This window comes from Gobio gobio, assembly GCF_949357685.1.
Source record: "Gobio gobio genome assembly, chromosome: 17".
NCBI lineage: Eukaryota > Metazoa > Chordata > Actinopteri > Cypriniformes > Gobionidae > Gobio > Gobio gobio.
The window spans coordinates 5868952-5885683 of record NC_137110.1 but is presented as its reverse complement, the minus strand read 5'-3'; the positions used below and the strand labels follow the sequence as shown (position 1 = coordinate 5885683).

Below are 16732 nucleotides of genomic sequence, written 5' to 3'. Positions count from 1 at the left end.
TTAGATAGCAAAACAAACATTTGTGTGTGTGTGGCTAATACATTGCGGTGCACATGTGGGAACTGTATCAATAAGTGCATACATTAGCCCAGCTGATGTGAACATTAACGTTTGCAAAACAAATCTTGCTCCATCCTTTATCTTTACTCAGTAGTAGTAAGAATGACAGACAATCTGCATTAATAGACACAGTTTTAGGTAATACTGCAGCCCATTTACAGTAGTATTTCAGTAAGACAGTAATTACGTGAGTTAGCTGGTTAGCCGGAGACCTACACAATATGAAACACAATAAACACATTGTAGAGCACAGCGTCTTCTCGACATGATGCTATCCAGTATCCGCTGCTGCGTTTGAGGTGGTTCAAGTTTTCCCTGATGTCTGCATGTGCAATAAGTGGACGGACAATATGCTAATGTTTCATCGTGACATCTAGGGCTGTAATCTCCCAGTCGATTAGTCGATTATTAGTCGATATGTTCTGGCTCAACCAAAATTCTGATTGGTTGATTTTTGCCACGTTCATTTCTGCAGTTTTGCCGCGTTCATTTCATCAGGTGGAAAGCACTAATTGCTAATGGGGGTGTTTTCAGAGCACCCCTGTTTCACAGGTAACAGTCTGTCTTCAGAACACCCCCTTTGTTTTCACTTCTTTTGGATTAGCCCAATCCACTGGAGAAGAGAGACAGATTGAAGTAGGCTCCTTTGCTGTATATTATTTATTTAGTTGTGAGAGCGTTTTCCTAGTCAGTCCTCTTCTACCATATCAACAAAGACATCGGCAGTGTAGCAGCATTTTTTTAAATAGAAAATGGGAAAAAAGTCGAATGCAAATTTTGCAAGCAACAGTTTGCATATCACAGCTCGACGACAAACATGTCATATCACCTAAAAACGGTAAGCTAACTTGTCTGCGTTAGGTTTCCCTGTCTGTTTTGAGTAGGCTATATGAACATATCAAAATATTTCAATGTTTTAGTGTAATACTCGTTTTATAACTGCAGGCGCATCCATCCACAATTAAGGCATCCCCTTTTATGGTTCCCTTTTATTATTGTGCAAACTCAGGGTTTTTCATACGCACCAGGCTGGTTTGCTGAGGGATCTCGATCAGGGGATGTTTCCCTGATGCGGTGGTTGCGCAGCAGGCGGAGACTGGGCCTGAGGGCCAGCATCGCGGAGGAATAGCGCATTTGGCAGCGTCTGAGGACCTGCATACCACTGAGATCCGGGTCCCAGGCAGGCGGGAGGCGTCACGGTCCGAGGACCGGTGACGGGGCCCGAGGGCCAGCATTGCCTCTCGCGCCCCCCCCCCCCCCCCCCACAGTCGAGGGTGGGGCACAGAGAGGCAGACTCCCGGCAGAAGTAAGAGCTGTGTATCACAAAACGCAGTCAGCGTTCATGATGGGTCTCCTCCCGGAGGGTGAGTTAAGAAAGATATTGACCCTCACTCCTCTTCTTCCTCTCTCCCCAGGCGCTTCTTATATCCGGCCTAGGTGGGTCCGCGATGATGTGCTAGGGCCCGCCTGGCTGGTCTGTGAGTGCGCCCCCTCTGGCCCATGGTAGTGGTACACCTAAGCATTCATGTGGTGAATTAAACTTGTGGGTGGATATCATGGCGCGCCGCAGGCGAGCGGGTAAGTCCCCTATAAGAGGGAAAAAAATAAATATTTTTTCTGACTCATGCTCCCTGTAGAGGGCTTCGGGGATCGCTGTGGATCGTTGGATATTTCTGTAGGGCCTGTAGTTCCCCTGTTAGGATGGCTAGAACGGTCATTTTACACCAGTTGCTTGGGCTCCATGGTGAGCTAGTGTTGCTAGTAGAGAGCCAGCAAAGGATACGAGAGTTATATTTAAGAGCTGTAACTGCTCGCTGTGTTGAATACAGTTTTTAACCTCCCAAAGTAAAAAAAAAAAAAAAAAAAGAGTATCTCTGGGAAGGCGTCGCTCATTCCTGCGGGTGTGTAGCGTATTGCTAGGCGTGTATTTTCTCCTAGTTTTAAGCTGGTAACTGGTAGCCGCCTCGGGGTAAGGCGGTTTGTATCCTCTCTCAGTATAAGTTTTTTGAGAATGCAGGATCAGACTACGCTAGAACTACAGTTAGATCTAGGGCCAGATCTAGTATATGACTGGCACTTCTGCCCGAGTGTCCTGTGGCCCTATCGGGTCTCGGGTATAGATCTAGATTGGCCTAGGCTTTCTAGGGATTACGGTGGCGTCCGCTAAATGCGTTGGCGCCCCGGGTAGCTATTCAATAAGTGAATTGGTTTTTTGAATATCCCTAATGTAAGCCTCCTCTCATGTAGAGTCGTCCGGTCAAGGCCCGCACCCTTCTCTGCGTTCTGGGGTTTTTCACTAGTAATGCAGGTTGGTGCTGTGCAGAATTGATAGCGACTTAGCCAGTGGTCGTGGGGCAGGGTTAGGCCATCTTTCGTTCGAGTACGAAGAGATTGTATGCGTAGCTCAACCCTGCCCTCCAGAGCTAGTTTCTTAAAAGCCGCCAGTTTTTGGCAGGCTCTGGCCCTGTGTATATGTCCTGCCCAGGTGGCAGTACCCCTCTGTTAAAACAGGGTAGATTAGAGTATCCCACTCCTAGCTCTGTATCATTCTGCCTCACCCATGGCTCGGGTTGAGCAGCACTTCGTAACCTTTGTCATATGTTGGTTTGGTAGTGAGCTCCCTTGAAGCCAGAGCATTGCCATGGCTGACGCCCTTGCAGTAATGGTAGGCCGCTTTTAAGCTAGGTCCTTCATGTGGTAGGTGGCGTACGTGGTACTCCCCCCGCTTAGGGGGTCCAGGGCGTTGTTTTTGCCGAGTACCCTGTCATGAGTAATGTAATTAGGTTCCAGAGCTTGTAGGCGCTGCTGGTAAGACTGCAACTGTCATACAGTAGGCCCGAAAGTAGGCCGCTGGGATGGATTAGCCCCAGGTTGAGACCTTGGGGAAGCCAGTTGGCTGTAAGCAGCCAACTCGGGCAGTCTGGGCAGTAGACTCCGGGTCAGGTGGTAGGCCTCAGTAGGCCTCCTTGCGAGTGAGTCCCGATGTTGGGGAGGTTAGCGATTAATAGCTGCAACCTAGATAGGTAGTCAGCCTTGGAAAGTAGGCCTTTTGCAAAGTCGGCCCCTTTTGATTGCTATGTGTTTACTCCCCAACGATGTCGGCCTCAAGTAGCAGAATTACCAACTAATAACCTTTCTTTGTTATCTTGTCAGCCAGCAGAGAAGCCGCTGTCAGTCCAGGAGTTATAGCAGCCAGTTTTTCATGCCTGCCACAACAGGAAGCCGTCCCCGCAGGTCTGCTGTAAGGTAGTAGGCCCGACAGGCCTCCCTGAAGATGGGCTCCACGGACGCCAGTCGCCAGTCGACCGTGATGGTCAGCGTGGATTGCGAGCAGGCAGCAGGCCCCTTCCAGGCCTCCCTGTGGCTCGCCACCGGGTAGTAGGCCTCACCAGGCCTCCCCTGGATGTGAGTTCCTGACCGTCCCTAGGGGTGAGCCCCGGGACCAGGATGCCTTTGGCAGCAGGCATGTGGGATTGCCAGGTAGTAGGCCTCAACAGGCCTCCCCTGGATGTGAGTTCCTGACCGTCCCTAGGGGTGAGCCCCGGGACCAGGATGCCTCTGGCAGCAGGCATGTGGGGTTTCCAGGTAGCGGGCCTCACCAGGCCCCCCTGAAGGTTTGCCGTGGGGAGTAGGCTTCAAGCCGGGCCTCCCCTGATGGCACACCCCAAGGTTTCAGTCATGTGGACTAACATGGACTGCTGGCAGATGGTAGGCCTTACTCTGCCTCCCGGTGAGCTCGCTACCAGGCGATAGGCCGCACTGGGCCTCCCTGAGGGGGAATTCCCGAGTCAGAATGCTCGGGCGGCTAGCATAGCCTGCTATTAGGTAGCGGGCCTCTCCAGGCCTCCCTGAGGGGATGAGCTCCTGTTTCCAGCTGCATCGACAGTGGGCTTCGACTGCTATTATGGTGGTGGGCCTCATCTGGCCTCCCTTTAGTCGAGTTCCCGAGTTGGTTCCTCGAGCATTTGGCATGTACTGCTATCATGTAATAGGCCTCACTAGGCCTCCCTGAGGGGTTGGGTTCTCAGTTCAAGAACTGTTTACTGGCATATGCTGACAGCTAGTGGTATCTGCCCCTTATTTGGCAGCATCTGAGGATGGTCTTACCCTGGTGCGACTGAGGTCGCTTCTGCTACTTGGTTCCCATGGGAGGGAATCTAGCCTACAACCTGGCTTACCTACCGGGCAGCCCCTTCCTAAGCTCCCCTCTCTCTGAGGGTCGTCTGTGAGCCCGAAGCTGCCTGGGCCTGATCAGATGGTCGTAGGCCCCTCGCGAGGCCTCCCAATTAGATCAGCTTTTAGGCCAGTCTGGCCTCCTGAGTGTTTCTACTTGATAATAACTCAGTAGATCCTAGGATCGAGCAGATTAACTCCCCTCGCTGGCAAGGGTCGAAAGCGCTATGCTGAGTACTGCTCTCCAGGATGCCCGTCTCTGAGATCCGGCTCGAGGAGGACACTGCCATTCTGCAGTCCCTTGGACTGGATGCCTCTTCAGGAGGCGAGTATCCAGAGGCTCTGTTCTCGAACAGACAAGGATGGCCCGGCCGAAGTGCCCGTTGAAAAAGGCACCAAGTTAGGCCGCCTTGGCGGCGTTAGTGGCTGGCTGGGGCGCCCTAGGGCCCCCTAGCCACATTCCCTTAAAGGAGCCCCCTTCCTTTGAATGGGTTGGATCCAGGCCTTTGAGCGGCCTGAATAGGACCTCGTGCAGCCGCACTAAGGTTCCTGACGAGGCTTATAGCTCGGGCTATGACCGTAGGGAATGCTGTCACTGACAGCCTTGTGTGACCAGAGGGGGAGTGGTTCAGGCATTTCATTTGAATTTGCTTGTCCTGACAGTTGTCACTGCCAGTGGGCATGCACTCCCCTCGGCATGGCGGCGTTGGTATTTCGTTCCCCGTAGCGTCAAGCTGACGCAGCGCGAGTTCCCTTTCGAAAGGGAACGTCTCCGGTTACGTATGTAACCTAGGTTCCCTGAAAACAGGGAACGAGACGCTGCGTCGCTTTGCCATGCCTCAGGGCCTGCCTGCCAAACAGTCCCTTCAGACGAAGAAGCGGTGTCATGTTTGTGAGGCGCCCTTATATACTTCCTGGTCGCACCTTGATGACATCATAGGCTGTCGCCGGTCAATAGGATTGCCGTGATTCGATAGTAGTTCAGACACCGGTCACGCTGGAGGCGTTCCCCGTAGCGTCAAGCTGACGCAGCGTCTCGTTCCCTGTTTTCAGGGAACCTAGGTTACATACGTAACCGGAGACGTTGACAACATAGTAGCCTACTATATTTTCAGAAATCATAGGCTATGATATTGTGCAGGTGCACGTGATGCAACGCTGTCAGAGCCGTCAGACTCGTGTGACAGACTCATTTCAGTGCAAAATAATCAGGTCAAAAAAACGATTTAATATACTGCAAATAGCCTACTAGCTTTTTATGTTTATTTATAATTAATTTAGGCAGACAACAAGGCTACCAAGTACTGTGCAGAGTGCGCAGCTAATTCATTTAACGTTTTTTTTCCTAACGTAATTTTTAGTAAATTTTTAGTCTAAAATTTCAGGACTTCAGTCGACTAAGATTTTCTTTGGTTGATTAGAGCCCTAGACATCACAACGAAACGACAATTCAGTCAATTAATTTAATTGACTCAGAGTCGACTCTTACTTTTGAGAGACAATAACTGTATAATACGGTGCACTTTCAGATTTAAAACTTTGCAGGATGTTTTCATTCACTTAGAGCTATGTTACACACTACATGAAAGGTCATTTTTTAAAAATCCATAATAGGGGCTCTTTAAGTTGTTTCCGGAAAAAAATGCAAGTGATCGTGCCGGCTGATACTTTAGCTTCCCCACTCCACACAAACACTTGGATATGCGCCTAATAATTGCGCACATTTATCTAGGTTACCATTAGAGCGAGCGTCTAAGTAAAGTTGCTACTACTTGCATGTTTCAAATGTCAAGACATATTTGAGGGCGATGGGTGATAGGCGAACGTTTGGATTTCCTGCCCGACATACAACAAGGACAAACCGCTAATGATCTGTCCCTTACGGACCACTTCCTGTCGAGTTTTTTTCTTCTTTGACTAACCGACTAATACAAATTTTGGTCGACTAAGACTCTTCTTTGCGACTGACGTTTAGTCCACTAATAGAGAGCAGCTCTACATTTATCATGTTTTATGTAACTTTCACAGATCTAAGAAAAAACACACTACTTGATAACGTAAATATAAAAATTGAATGTTGCATCAAATAATATTTACTGGCATTTTGCAGGACACAAAAAAAATTTTTTTATATTAAATCGTACATTCCAATATAAGAGGAACTGAGTCATTATTTTACAAATATCCATTAATTATTTATTGTTCAAATAATTAAGTATTCATACTGTGGGGAGGTGGACGAGCGAGAGACATGGGAGGAGCGAGCGAGATCGGTGTGCGTGATTGAGAATGAACGTCACCTGCGAGGCACACCGGTCTCGAGTCCTCTCATGAGGGAGCATGGAGACATAAAAGGACGAGCGACTCCAGTGAAGGACGAGAGAGGACCAGGCCTGGACTTTAAGTTGTATTTTTATTTATGTTTTGTTTATGTATGTGTGCGGCAGTCGTCCGTGAGGGGCTGCCGCTTTTACTTTCATTTTGTGTTTGTTTATTTTATTAAAAGTATGTTGAACGTTCGCCGGTTCCCGCCTCCTTCTTCCCACACGAACAAACATTGCTACACATACATATCCAAAAATGCTACAGAAGAACTGTGAAAAACATTGCCAACGTTGCCATTCCTCTTTCAGACCAATAAAATCAAAGTTATATTACAAAAGTCCTGGCTAATCCAAGCGTTATTATAGCAGTAATAGTTGCTCTGTTTTTGAAGTCCATAAAAATTGCATCTATCCGTCAAATAACTGCTCCACAAGGCTCTGGGGGGTTAATAAAGGCCTTCTGAAGCGAAACGATGCGTTTGTGTAAGAAAACTATCCATATTTAAAACTTTATAAAGTAAAGTTTCGACCGACCGAAATGTCCTATACACCTAGGATGACTTGAGGGTGAGTAAATCATGGGCTAATTTTCATTTTTGGGTGAACTATCCCTTTAATATGCAGTACAACATTGAAGTAGTAGGTGATGTAGACTATGTAGTCAAAGGAGATGTATTGGAGATGCGTGCTAATACCAGGTCTTCACTGACCACATGCGATTGGATCACAGAAAATTAGTGTTAATACCAAGTGTATACAGAGCCAATATTTAATAGGAGAGTTATATTCTAACGCTGCAATATGACAGGCACAGATGGTGCACATTAATTAGACATGTAGCAGTAATGTCAAGTAAATGCCGATGTGACTGTATTGCCAAAATTACAAATTACAAGTCAACTTCTTGCAACTTTGCGCGCAACATTTACGCTGAGTTTAAGTCATACCATGTAGGTGCTGCAGACAGCATATTTGCAGCTCATGCCAACAGATATTAAATTCAAAATCTTAGCATTTACCTATAGGACAGCAATCATTGCACCATCCAGCCTCCACTGACAGTACCTACTCTTCTAGAGAGCATCTGACTCAAGCATCAGCTGAGAGCAAGAGTAATAGCAGTGATGTGGTTAGTTTGGGCAAACAGACGTTCTCCTGCCTGGTGTTTAACTGGCATTATAAAAACTCTTTGATTCTTCTTGAAAGGAAAACTTCTAAAACTACCTCCAATGTTTTCAAAGAAATGTTCCACATGTGTGATGCATCACAGGTTTTTCTAAGCTTATGTTATGAAGAAATGATCTTCCTTGAATTATCAAGTCAAAAGTCACCAGTAATTGTGACCAAGTTATGACAAATTCTGATATTGAATGAGCCACATTCAAACAAGCCTTATGAAACGCAGATATGAACACATGCACATTCTAGATAACACGGCAACCTGCTTTAACGCGTCACAACTATAACACCCTGCAGCCGACAGAATTGTTTATTTAAGAACACACCTCAGCAATCACTGCAAAGAAAGGCCTTTTGTAGCATTTAGTTTGAATGTATCTAGTCAAAAGGCTTCAGAATTAAGACTGTAATCTGACAGGAGTTTATTTACACATCAGATTCTAATTCTGGGGGTAAAAACTACACTGAATTAAAGGGTAAAACTTCTCAAATTAAAAGGGCACATTGTCTTAACTAGTCTTAAAAGTTAGCCTAGTAGGGCTGCCCAACCAAAGATTTTTCTAGTCGACTAGTAGTCATATATTTAAGTCATTAGTCGACTAATCGTGTGTTTATATTAATAAGCCATGAATCATAATAATGAGCCTTTAATTGCCTATATATAATATCAAATGCATGCATAAAGCTTGCCACAGCAAGCCGGCAAACGTAATGATTATGTATGTGGCGTGAAAAAACAGCAAAGAAACATTTTAATAATTTATTCATATTGTTTTCAGTGTTTTCGGCAGCAGAGATGAAGTCGACGATGCTAACTCATCATCTCTGCAGTGGACGTGCCTATATGTAGCCTACATTTAATTTGGATTACATAATCTGAGAATATTTGTTTTCCACTTGAATTGGTTCATTTAAAAGTAGACATTTCAATCTTTTTAATATACTTTTTTAAGTATACGCTGAGTTTCGGTTTACCAGCAGAAAGCGCATAGGGTTGGGTATCGTTGATACCGGTGCCAAACCGATACTTTTCAAACGTTACCGGTGCCTAAACGGATACTTAAAATAAAAAAGAGCCACAAAACGATGGTGGATGACATTAAAGAATGGCTTTATATTGATTTTTTATTATTATTCTTTAAATTAAACAATTTATTAAAAGTTTAAAGAATTCTTAAATATATATGGATACAAAACACAATTCACAGTTAAACCTAAGCCACCTAACCCAGCTACAATAGGCCTAATTTAACACTAAATAACCGTTACAATAATAACAGCAGTCGTCTGTATTCTTGGTATGCTACAAACCAGCTTCAAGGTTCAGCTTTATTTTGCAGAATTATGACCATATTCTCTGGCTAAATATTTTAGAACGCATCGCCTTATTTTTTCCATGGCGACATGTCATGCAAATCTGCGTTCTGATTCGGTCTGGTTAAATACCGGTTATACCCGTGCCATATTTGCACCAGGTTTCAGTACCCAACCCTAAAAGCGCATCCTGGTTGTTTTCATTATTTTACAAAAGCACAACGTTTTGTTGTTTTTGTGAGTTTACAGAAATCAAAGTTTCGGACAGAATACTTTAACAGACTGTAACAAAAAGTATAAAGCGATCACATAAAAAGGTAAGACTGGTTGCCTCTTAGCAAACTACTAGTTGGTCAAACTAGGTCTTAAAGTCCTCATGAAATCAAAAGCGATCTTATTTACTTTGTCAGCACACATTACAGGTCTTAGGGCGAACAATTAATCTGTGCAAGTTAATACACAGAAAAAAATGTATTGCCGTGGTAATCATTAATAAAAATCTGAAAAGTAACTTCCGGTCTGGAATGGCGTTCCCTTTCCGATGACGGCTTGGGTTTGAATATCCTTAACCTCTCCACTCCAACCGTTAGTCTGCTATGAGCGAGAGATGGAGTGGAGGAGCGCTGAAAACCCTGCCCTCTATTCAATATTACGTTTCACTTGGAAATACGTCACATCACTGAATGAAAATCAGTTGCAACTTCCGGTTCACTGGGACTTTAAGGCAAACGACAGGCTTTACAGTCTTAACATAGTGGCTATAAGTTTATGCCCCTGGTATAATTGTGAAAAAGGATTAAAAGTGTCTTTATAGCCCACAAGAATGAAAAAAAACACAAAAGAGAACTTATAGGTAGCAACAACTGTTTCCATCCAAAGTTCTGCATGAACAAAAAATGTATAAAACATTTGCGAATAAAGCAGCGTTTCCCTCGTCACTTCCTCGGAAATTGGATATCAGTAACAAAATTAGAAGTTGCTGCAATCGGGGAAGCCACTGTGGCTCTTTTTCCCAACATCATAAATGACTCAGAGCGCGCAGACGAAACACTGTCATGTTCTCACATTCGAATGCCTGGTGTTTGTGAACGCAATCATGTCAGACAGTTCTGGGAGGTCATTATACCAAATCATATTGATGATGACAGACTTTGGTTCAGGCATTTCCGAATGATCAAACCAACATTTGAGATGCTGTGCAATGATTGTTCCACTGGTAAGTTCCTCTGTTGAGGCAAAGTCACGTGAGTGTTTTGTTGCGCATCGAGGGATTCGGTAAATGTGCATCAAAGTATATGCACACGTCTTCTAATCATTTCCATCTAGCGTTTTTTTATGCAATATATTTTTACTTTTTACACACATCACAAAGTTGATACTGCAATGCAACATAACTGAGAACTCAAAAATCCCCTGAACTGTGAAAAACAACCTCTGAGCAGCAAAACTATCTTCAGGGAGGAAACCGTGTTATCAAAAAAATGTCACAAGCCTTCTTCAGATTTCAAATCCTAAACGTAAACCTATAGTCTCAAGTGTGTTGCACTAGTGAAAGTTATCATTAGGGTAAGTTTACCTGCCTGAGAAGCTAAGTAAGGGGAAAGAACTCAAGCAACTATAAATATTGAAGTCAAGAAGTGTAGCTATAGTGCAAGGAGAGGAAACTCTCACACAGTGTCTGAAAGTAACACGTGATACACTCACCTGCTTGTCCTTCTTTTGTATTTTCATTTTTTCTTGATCTTTGTGTCTGCGTCTGGAATGCAGAGACATAAGGAGTCATTAATATAGAAATTATGCAACAAAGCATATAAAACAACCGCTAACATAATTTAGAAAGTGATTGTGATTTAAATTGAGAAGAATACACAGTAAAACGTTTAAAAGGCAGCTCAGTCATCTTATAAATAGTGGGAAAGGTGCATATCAGAAGAATAATGCAGTAGACATTAATAATGTTTAAGATTATAACAAATGCATATAATATAAATAAATGTATTCTTACACAACACTAACTATACATAACTATTGTTCAAGCTATTGTAACATATTGCATTGGGGTACAACTACAAGTAATGAGTCCTCCACCTGAAAGAAATCCACAGAGAAAGAGACAACCAGTATGAGGAAGTCCCAGAGCAAGTGCGGAAATTAATTAAATACAAGAGACAAACATAATTTATTCTGAAATATTTTACCAGATGAGAAGTTTACCTATGTATCATCTTTTACTCTTGTAATTCCTTGTATTACTGTATCATCTTTGTATCTCTTTTAATTCCTTTTAAAATTTTCCTTACATTTATTTTGTGTTTATTTTAATTCCCTTTTCTGTGTAAAGCACTTTGAATTATTATTTGAATAACTTGCCTTGCCTTAATCCCAAGGCATTACTTTATAACAACAAAAGCGTTTTGTACAAACAAATGACTTGACTTGCATTAATAGCAGGTTATAACAACTAATAGGCTGCATAAGTGGAAAGAAGTTTAATTAACTTCAATCTCTTGAATGAATGGGTTTCATTCAAATGATTTAAAATAGTTCCAAACATTCACTAAAACCAATGCTAACTAACCCAAGGACTGTTACAATACTAGTTAGACACGTGCCATTGAATTCAAAATAAAAACATTACTTTTTTACAGCAATGCAAGCGACGTTATTAGTGACATAAATTAATTATAAATCACAGAATGACATCATAAACCAGGTGGGACCCCTGATCATAACTAACCCATTGCTTGAGGTAAGACAGTTGTCTATCTACCTGTGATGCACAGTAATTATATTAAGAAGAAATGTATCAAGCTTTGACATTAAAACAACATTATTAATGGCAAAAATCCATATAATCACCATAACCTACGTGGGATCCTATACACTAACTAACATGAATATAGAAATATAGAAAAGGAAAAGGTTAGTTAGTTAGTTAGTTAGTTAGTTAGTTAGTTAGTTAGTTAGTTAGTTAGTTAGTTGAGTTAGTTAGTTAGTTAGTTAGTTAGTTAGTTAGTTAGTTAGTTAGTTAGTTAGTTAGTTAGTTTGTTAGTTAGTTAGTTAGTTAGTTAGTTAGTGTCAAGGATCGTAGGTAGGTTCTGGTGATAATATGGATTTGCCACTAATAATGTTGTTTTAATGTCAAAGCTTGATACATTTCTTCTTAATATAATTACTGTGCATCACAGTTATGTTTTTGCTTGTTGCAAGACAGGTGTCAATCTAATCTACAAAAGAAAAGCATAAGTTTTGACACAAATGAAACATCAATAGTGATAAATCCATACGAGTTCATTTCAAAAGTGTTACATTATAAAGCAATATACTAACTAACCTTTTCCTTGAGTTACGCTGGCTGTCAATCTACATTTGGTGCGTTGCCATTTAATTAAAAATACAAATATTTTCTCACAGTACTGCAAAATTTGTTACGTCATAAACCAGGTGAGGCCCCTGAAACAAACTAACCCATTGCTTGAGGTAAAACAGCTGTCAATCTACCTGTGATGCGTATATATATTTAAAAGAAAGTGTTTGACTAAAGCAACATTAGTGACAAATCCACTACGTTTCTAAAGCCATACATCATAAACCAAAAAGGGCTCCAGGCCCCCAGTACTAACTAACCCATTCCTGGAGTTAAGACAGATCAATCTACCTGTGGTGCAATGACATTGAATTAAAAATAAAACTATAAAGATTATACAGTAATGCAACATTACTAGTGACATAAATCTATAATAAACACATAATTACATCATAAATCAGGTGGGACCCCTGAAACTAACTAACCCATTCCTGGAGTTAAGACCAATCAGTCTACCTGTGATACATTGATATTGAATTAAAAATAAAAATATGAAGATGTTACAGTAATGCAACGTTATTAGTTAGATGAATCTATAATAATCGCATAATAACATCATAAATCAGGTGGGATCCCAAATACAAACTAAGATACTGATTGAGGTAAAACAGATGTCAATCTACCTGTGGTGCATTGATATTATATAAAAAGAAAAGCATAAGAGTTGACACTAACGCAGCATCATTGTATTGAGTATAAACATGTTCATTTCAAAGGGGTTATATTATAAGCCAGATGGGCCCCGGTGATACTAACTAACCCATTCCTGGAGTTAAGACCGATCAATCTACCTGTGGTGCATTGACATTGAATTAAAAATAAAACTATAAAGATGTTACAGTAATGCAACGTTATTCGCGACATAAATATATAATAATCGCATATTAACATCATAAATCAGGTGGGATCCCAAAATACAAGATAAGATACTGATTGAGGTAAGACAGCTGTCAATCTACCTGTCAAGCATTGACATTATATAAAAAGAAAAGCTTAAGTGTTGACACTAACGCAACATCATTAGTGATGTAAATATGTATAAACATATTAATTTCAAAGGGGTTACGTTATAAGCCAGATGGGCCCCTTGATACTAACTAACCCATTCCTGGAGTTAAGACCGATCAATCTACCTGTGATATATTGCCATTCAATAAAACCAAAAAATATGAAGATGTTACAGTAATGCAACGTTATTAGTTAGATGAATCTATAATAATCGCATAATACCATCATAAATCAGGTGGGACCCCAAATACAAACTAAGATACTGATTGAGGTAAGACAGCTGTCAATCTACCTGTGGTGCATTGATATTGAATTAAAAATAAAAATATGAAGATGTTACAGTAATGCAACGTTATAAATTAGATTAATCTATAATAATCGCATAATTACATCATAAATCACGTGGGACCCCAAATACAAACTAAGATACTGATTGAGGTAAGACAGCTGTCAATCTACCTGTGATGCATTTATATTATATAAAAAGAAAAGCATAAGTGTTGACACTAACGCAGCATCATAAGTGATGTAAATATGTATATGTATAAACTTATTAATTTCAAAGGGGTTACATTATAAGCCAGATGGTGATACTAACTAACCCATTCCTGGAGTTAAGACAGGTGTCAATGAAGCTGTGAGGCTTTTTCAATGCAAAAAAAAGGGAAAGCATAAAGTTGTTAAAGTAATACAACATTATAAGTGAGAAAAAAAAATCAATAAATAACACGTTCATTTCAATAGGGATGTAGCACAAACCAGGGGTTGAAGTAAACCACATGAGTGCTAGAAGTTACATTGTTCCCAGCAGTCATGGGATGCTTTGTGCCTCAACAGATGCCAAACTTGCCTCATAAAACACTCTTATAAAAACACTAACATCGTGTCCCATATACATTAGCCCCTGTAGGGCGCTAGCCAGCGTGCTAACTGTAATGTCACGGCAACGGTGCTCTATATTTCAGGCGTTACACGCGTGAAGAGCCACTCAAACTCCGCGGAGGGACCGTCAAACGCGACCTCACCTACCTGGACACGCCGGCTCCGGACATCAGTTAGCGCAAAAACCTACGCGTTCCTCTCTCCGCATTTATTTCCAAGGACACTAAACGCCATGACAGTTTAGAAAAATGCATAAAAAATTAGAGGGGGTGGGAGTCGGGGAAGGGAAAAAAACTCAGAGCAATTTCTTTAATCCTAACGCACAAGAGCAGTTCATTCATGAGGGGATGCGAGAGTTTGACGCGTCCGTGCGCCACCTACCCCATGCAGTTTTGCGCGCGACGCGTTAAAATTAAAAAGTTTAAAAATGTGCTTACCTAAAATGGCTACTGCGGCAGCCAAAATACAAACAGCTATTATTTGGTGAAGTTTAGCGCTGGCCGCCTGCTACAACAGCCTAACCTGCGCTTAGGCCCGCATTCCGCGGCTCGCCATTGGTCGCTTCTAAGCGCAGCTGGGCCGCTGGACGTTCCTATTGGCCAGCGAGCTGTCACGCAAGCGACGCTGCGCCAAGCTTGTGTGAGAGACACATATCGCCAGCGACCATTGTGTACTTTTAGCTCCTTGTGTGGATGTGGATGTTTTTGCAGTAATTCAAGAGGTTTTTCTGTTTCAGTTCTTCACCGATGACCGAAAGCACGCGCTGGGATTCATTCGCGTTTGTCGCGTCGCGTCCGGAGTGCAAAAGCAACGTTCTGGGTTTTATTTTTCTTCTCGCTTGCATCCACCAATCATGATGCTTTTTACTCCATCATTACGGCGCCTGAGAGAGAAAGAGCGAGAGAGAGAGAGAGAGAGAGAAAGAGCGAGAGAGGGAAAAAAATGTAACATTCCACGTCTTTGCTCATGTTTCATATCCCGGATGTGAGAATAGCAGGGGTTATAATGAAGCGTGTGGGTGAAGCTGCATATGTCCTTGTGATGTGCTCGGTTTCCTGAAGCTCTTTTGAGTATCCTGACTTATCTAGACAGAAATATCTACACGTTGTGACTCGAACAGCCTAGGATATGCCATTGCTGTAATTCAGTCTTGCACTAACCCAAAAGTACCATGGTACTATAATGGTACCATTGTTTGGACATGGTCTTCTGGACATCTATGCATTCTTTGAGTGCCATCCATGTACAGTAAATTGCATGGTGTAAGACTACGGGTATCAGATGTTAATACTATGGCACTTTGAACTGTACCACATGGTGCATGTCCAGAATAGCTTGGTAATGACATGTATAAAAACTTTGGTAATCCGGTGGTGCTTCTTGACACTTTTTAGGAATGACAACAATGCCATCATATAAATACACTACTGTTCAAAAGTTTGGGGTCTGTAAGTTAGTTTTGAAATAAATGAATGCTTTATTCAGCAAGGATGAATCACAATCGGTGGATAAATTGCAGTAAAGACATATAATGTTCAAATCATCATATTTTAGAATGATTTCTGAAGGATCGACTGTCATCACAGGAATAAACTAAAATATATTTAAATAAAACAGTTCATTTTAAATGGTAGGCTAATAATATATCACAATATTCCTGTTTTAATGTATTTGTGATCAAATAAATGCTTTTATATTAATATATGTGCCTGGGTGAGACGTCTTTCGAAAGTATTAAAAATCTGTGTAGTGTAGTTGTTGGCACTTTTTGCATGTAATAAAACATTTTATTTGGTTACGCTATAGTATGGGGAACACATATTCGCTATTAACTATGACTTTAGCCTCAATAAACTCCTAATTACTGCTTATTAATAGTTAGTAAGGTAGTTGTTAAGTTTAGGTATTGGGTAGGATTATGTAGAATATGGTCATGCAGAATAAGGCATTAATAAGTGCTTTATAAGTACTAATAAACAGCCAATATCCTAGTAATATGCATGTTAATAATAAGCAACTAGATAATATTGAGAATTGGACCCTAAACTAAAGTGTTACCTTTTATTTTGTCAGTCTCAAAGGATGTGTGGATGTTAACTCTAACTTGACTAAATTCCTATACTACTTTATTCTGTCCCATTTATGAGCATTAAACCTGCTGGCACAAACTTGAGTGCTGTCTTCTTTCCAGGAAATGACAGAAAAGCTGAATTTGGCATCTTCCGCTTAAGGTTTCTGGCAGTCGTTTCGGCTTGTAATCGTGTTCTTGCGGGGCTGAGTTACATGTGGACTGCTGAGCCAAAAAACCTTATTTATAAAACTCTGCCAAGAGCATTGTAGATAAACTCTGCTGAAATGACTCGAGGACTTTGAGGAGCACACCGTAAAGAGACCTTAGGCTCTCAGCAATTGTTAATTTATAAAT

General features: G+C 41.7%; 1 protein-coding gene across 5 annotated transcripts in view; it reads right to left on the bottom strand.

Annotated features, from left to right (window-relative positions):
- Nucleotides 1-14882, bottom strand: part of chd6 (chromodomain helicase DNA binding protein 6) — a 65964-nt gene extending 51082 nt beyond the window's left edge. For 4 of the 5 annotated variants that reach the window (XM_079840130.1, XM_079840132.1, XM_079840131.1 and 1 more), the window contains exons 1-2: nucleotides 14455-14530; nucleotides 10755-10806 (exon numbers count right to left, since the gene is read on the bottom strand). In XM_079840130.1, the coding sequence (XP_079696256.1) occupies nucleotides 10755-10806; nucleotides 14455-14477 (75 nt within the window). In that variant the 5' untranslated portion in view covers nucleotides 14478-14530. Of the gene's footprint in view, nucleotides 1-10754; nucleotides 10807-14454; nucleotides 14531-14744 lie in introns of those variants that run through there. The other variant, XM_079840134.1, reaches the window with a different exon arrangement.
- Between the last annotated feature and the right edge of the window lie 1850 nt (nucleotides 14883-16732).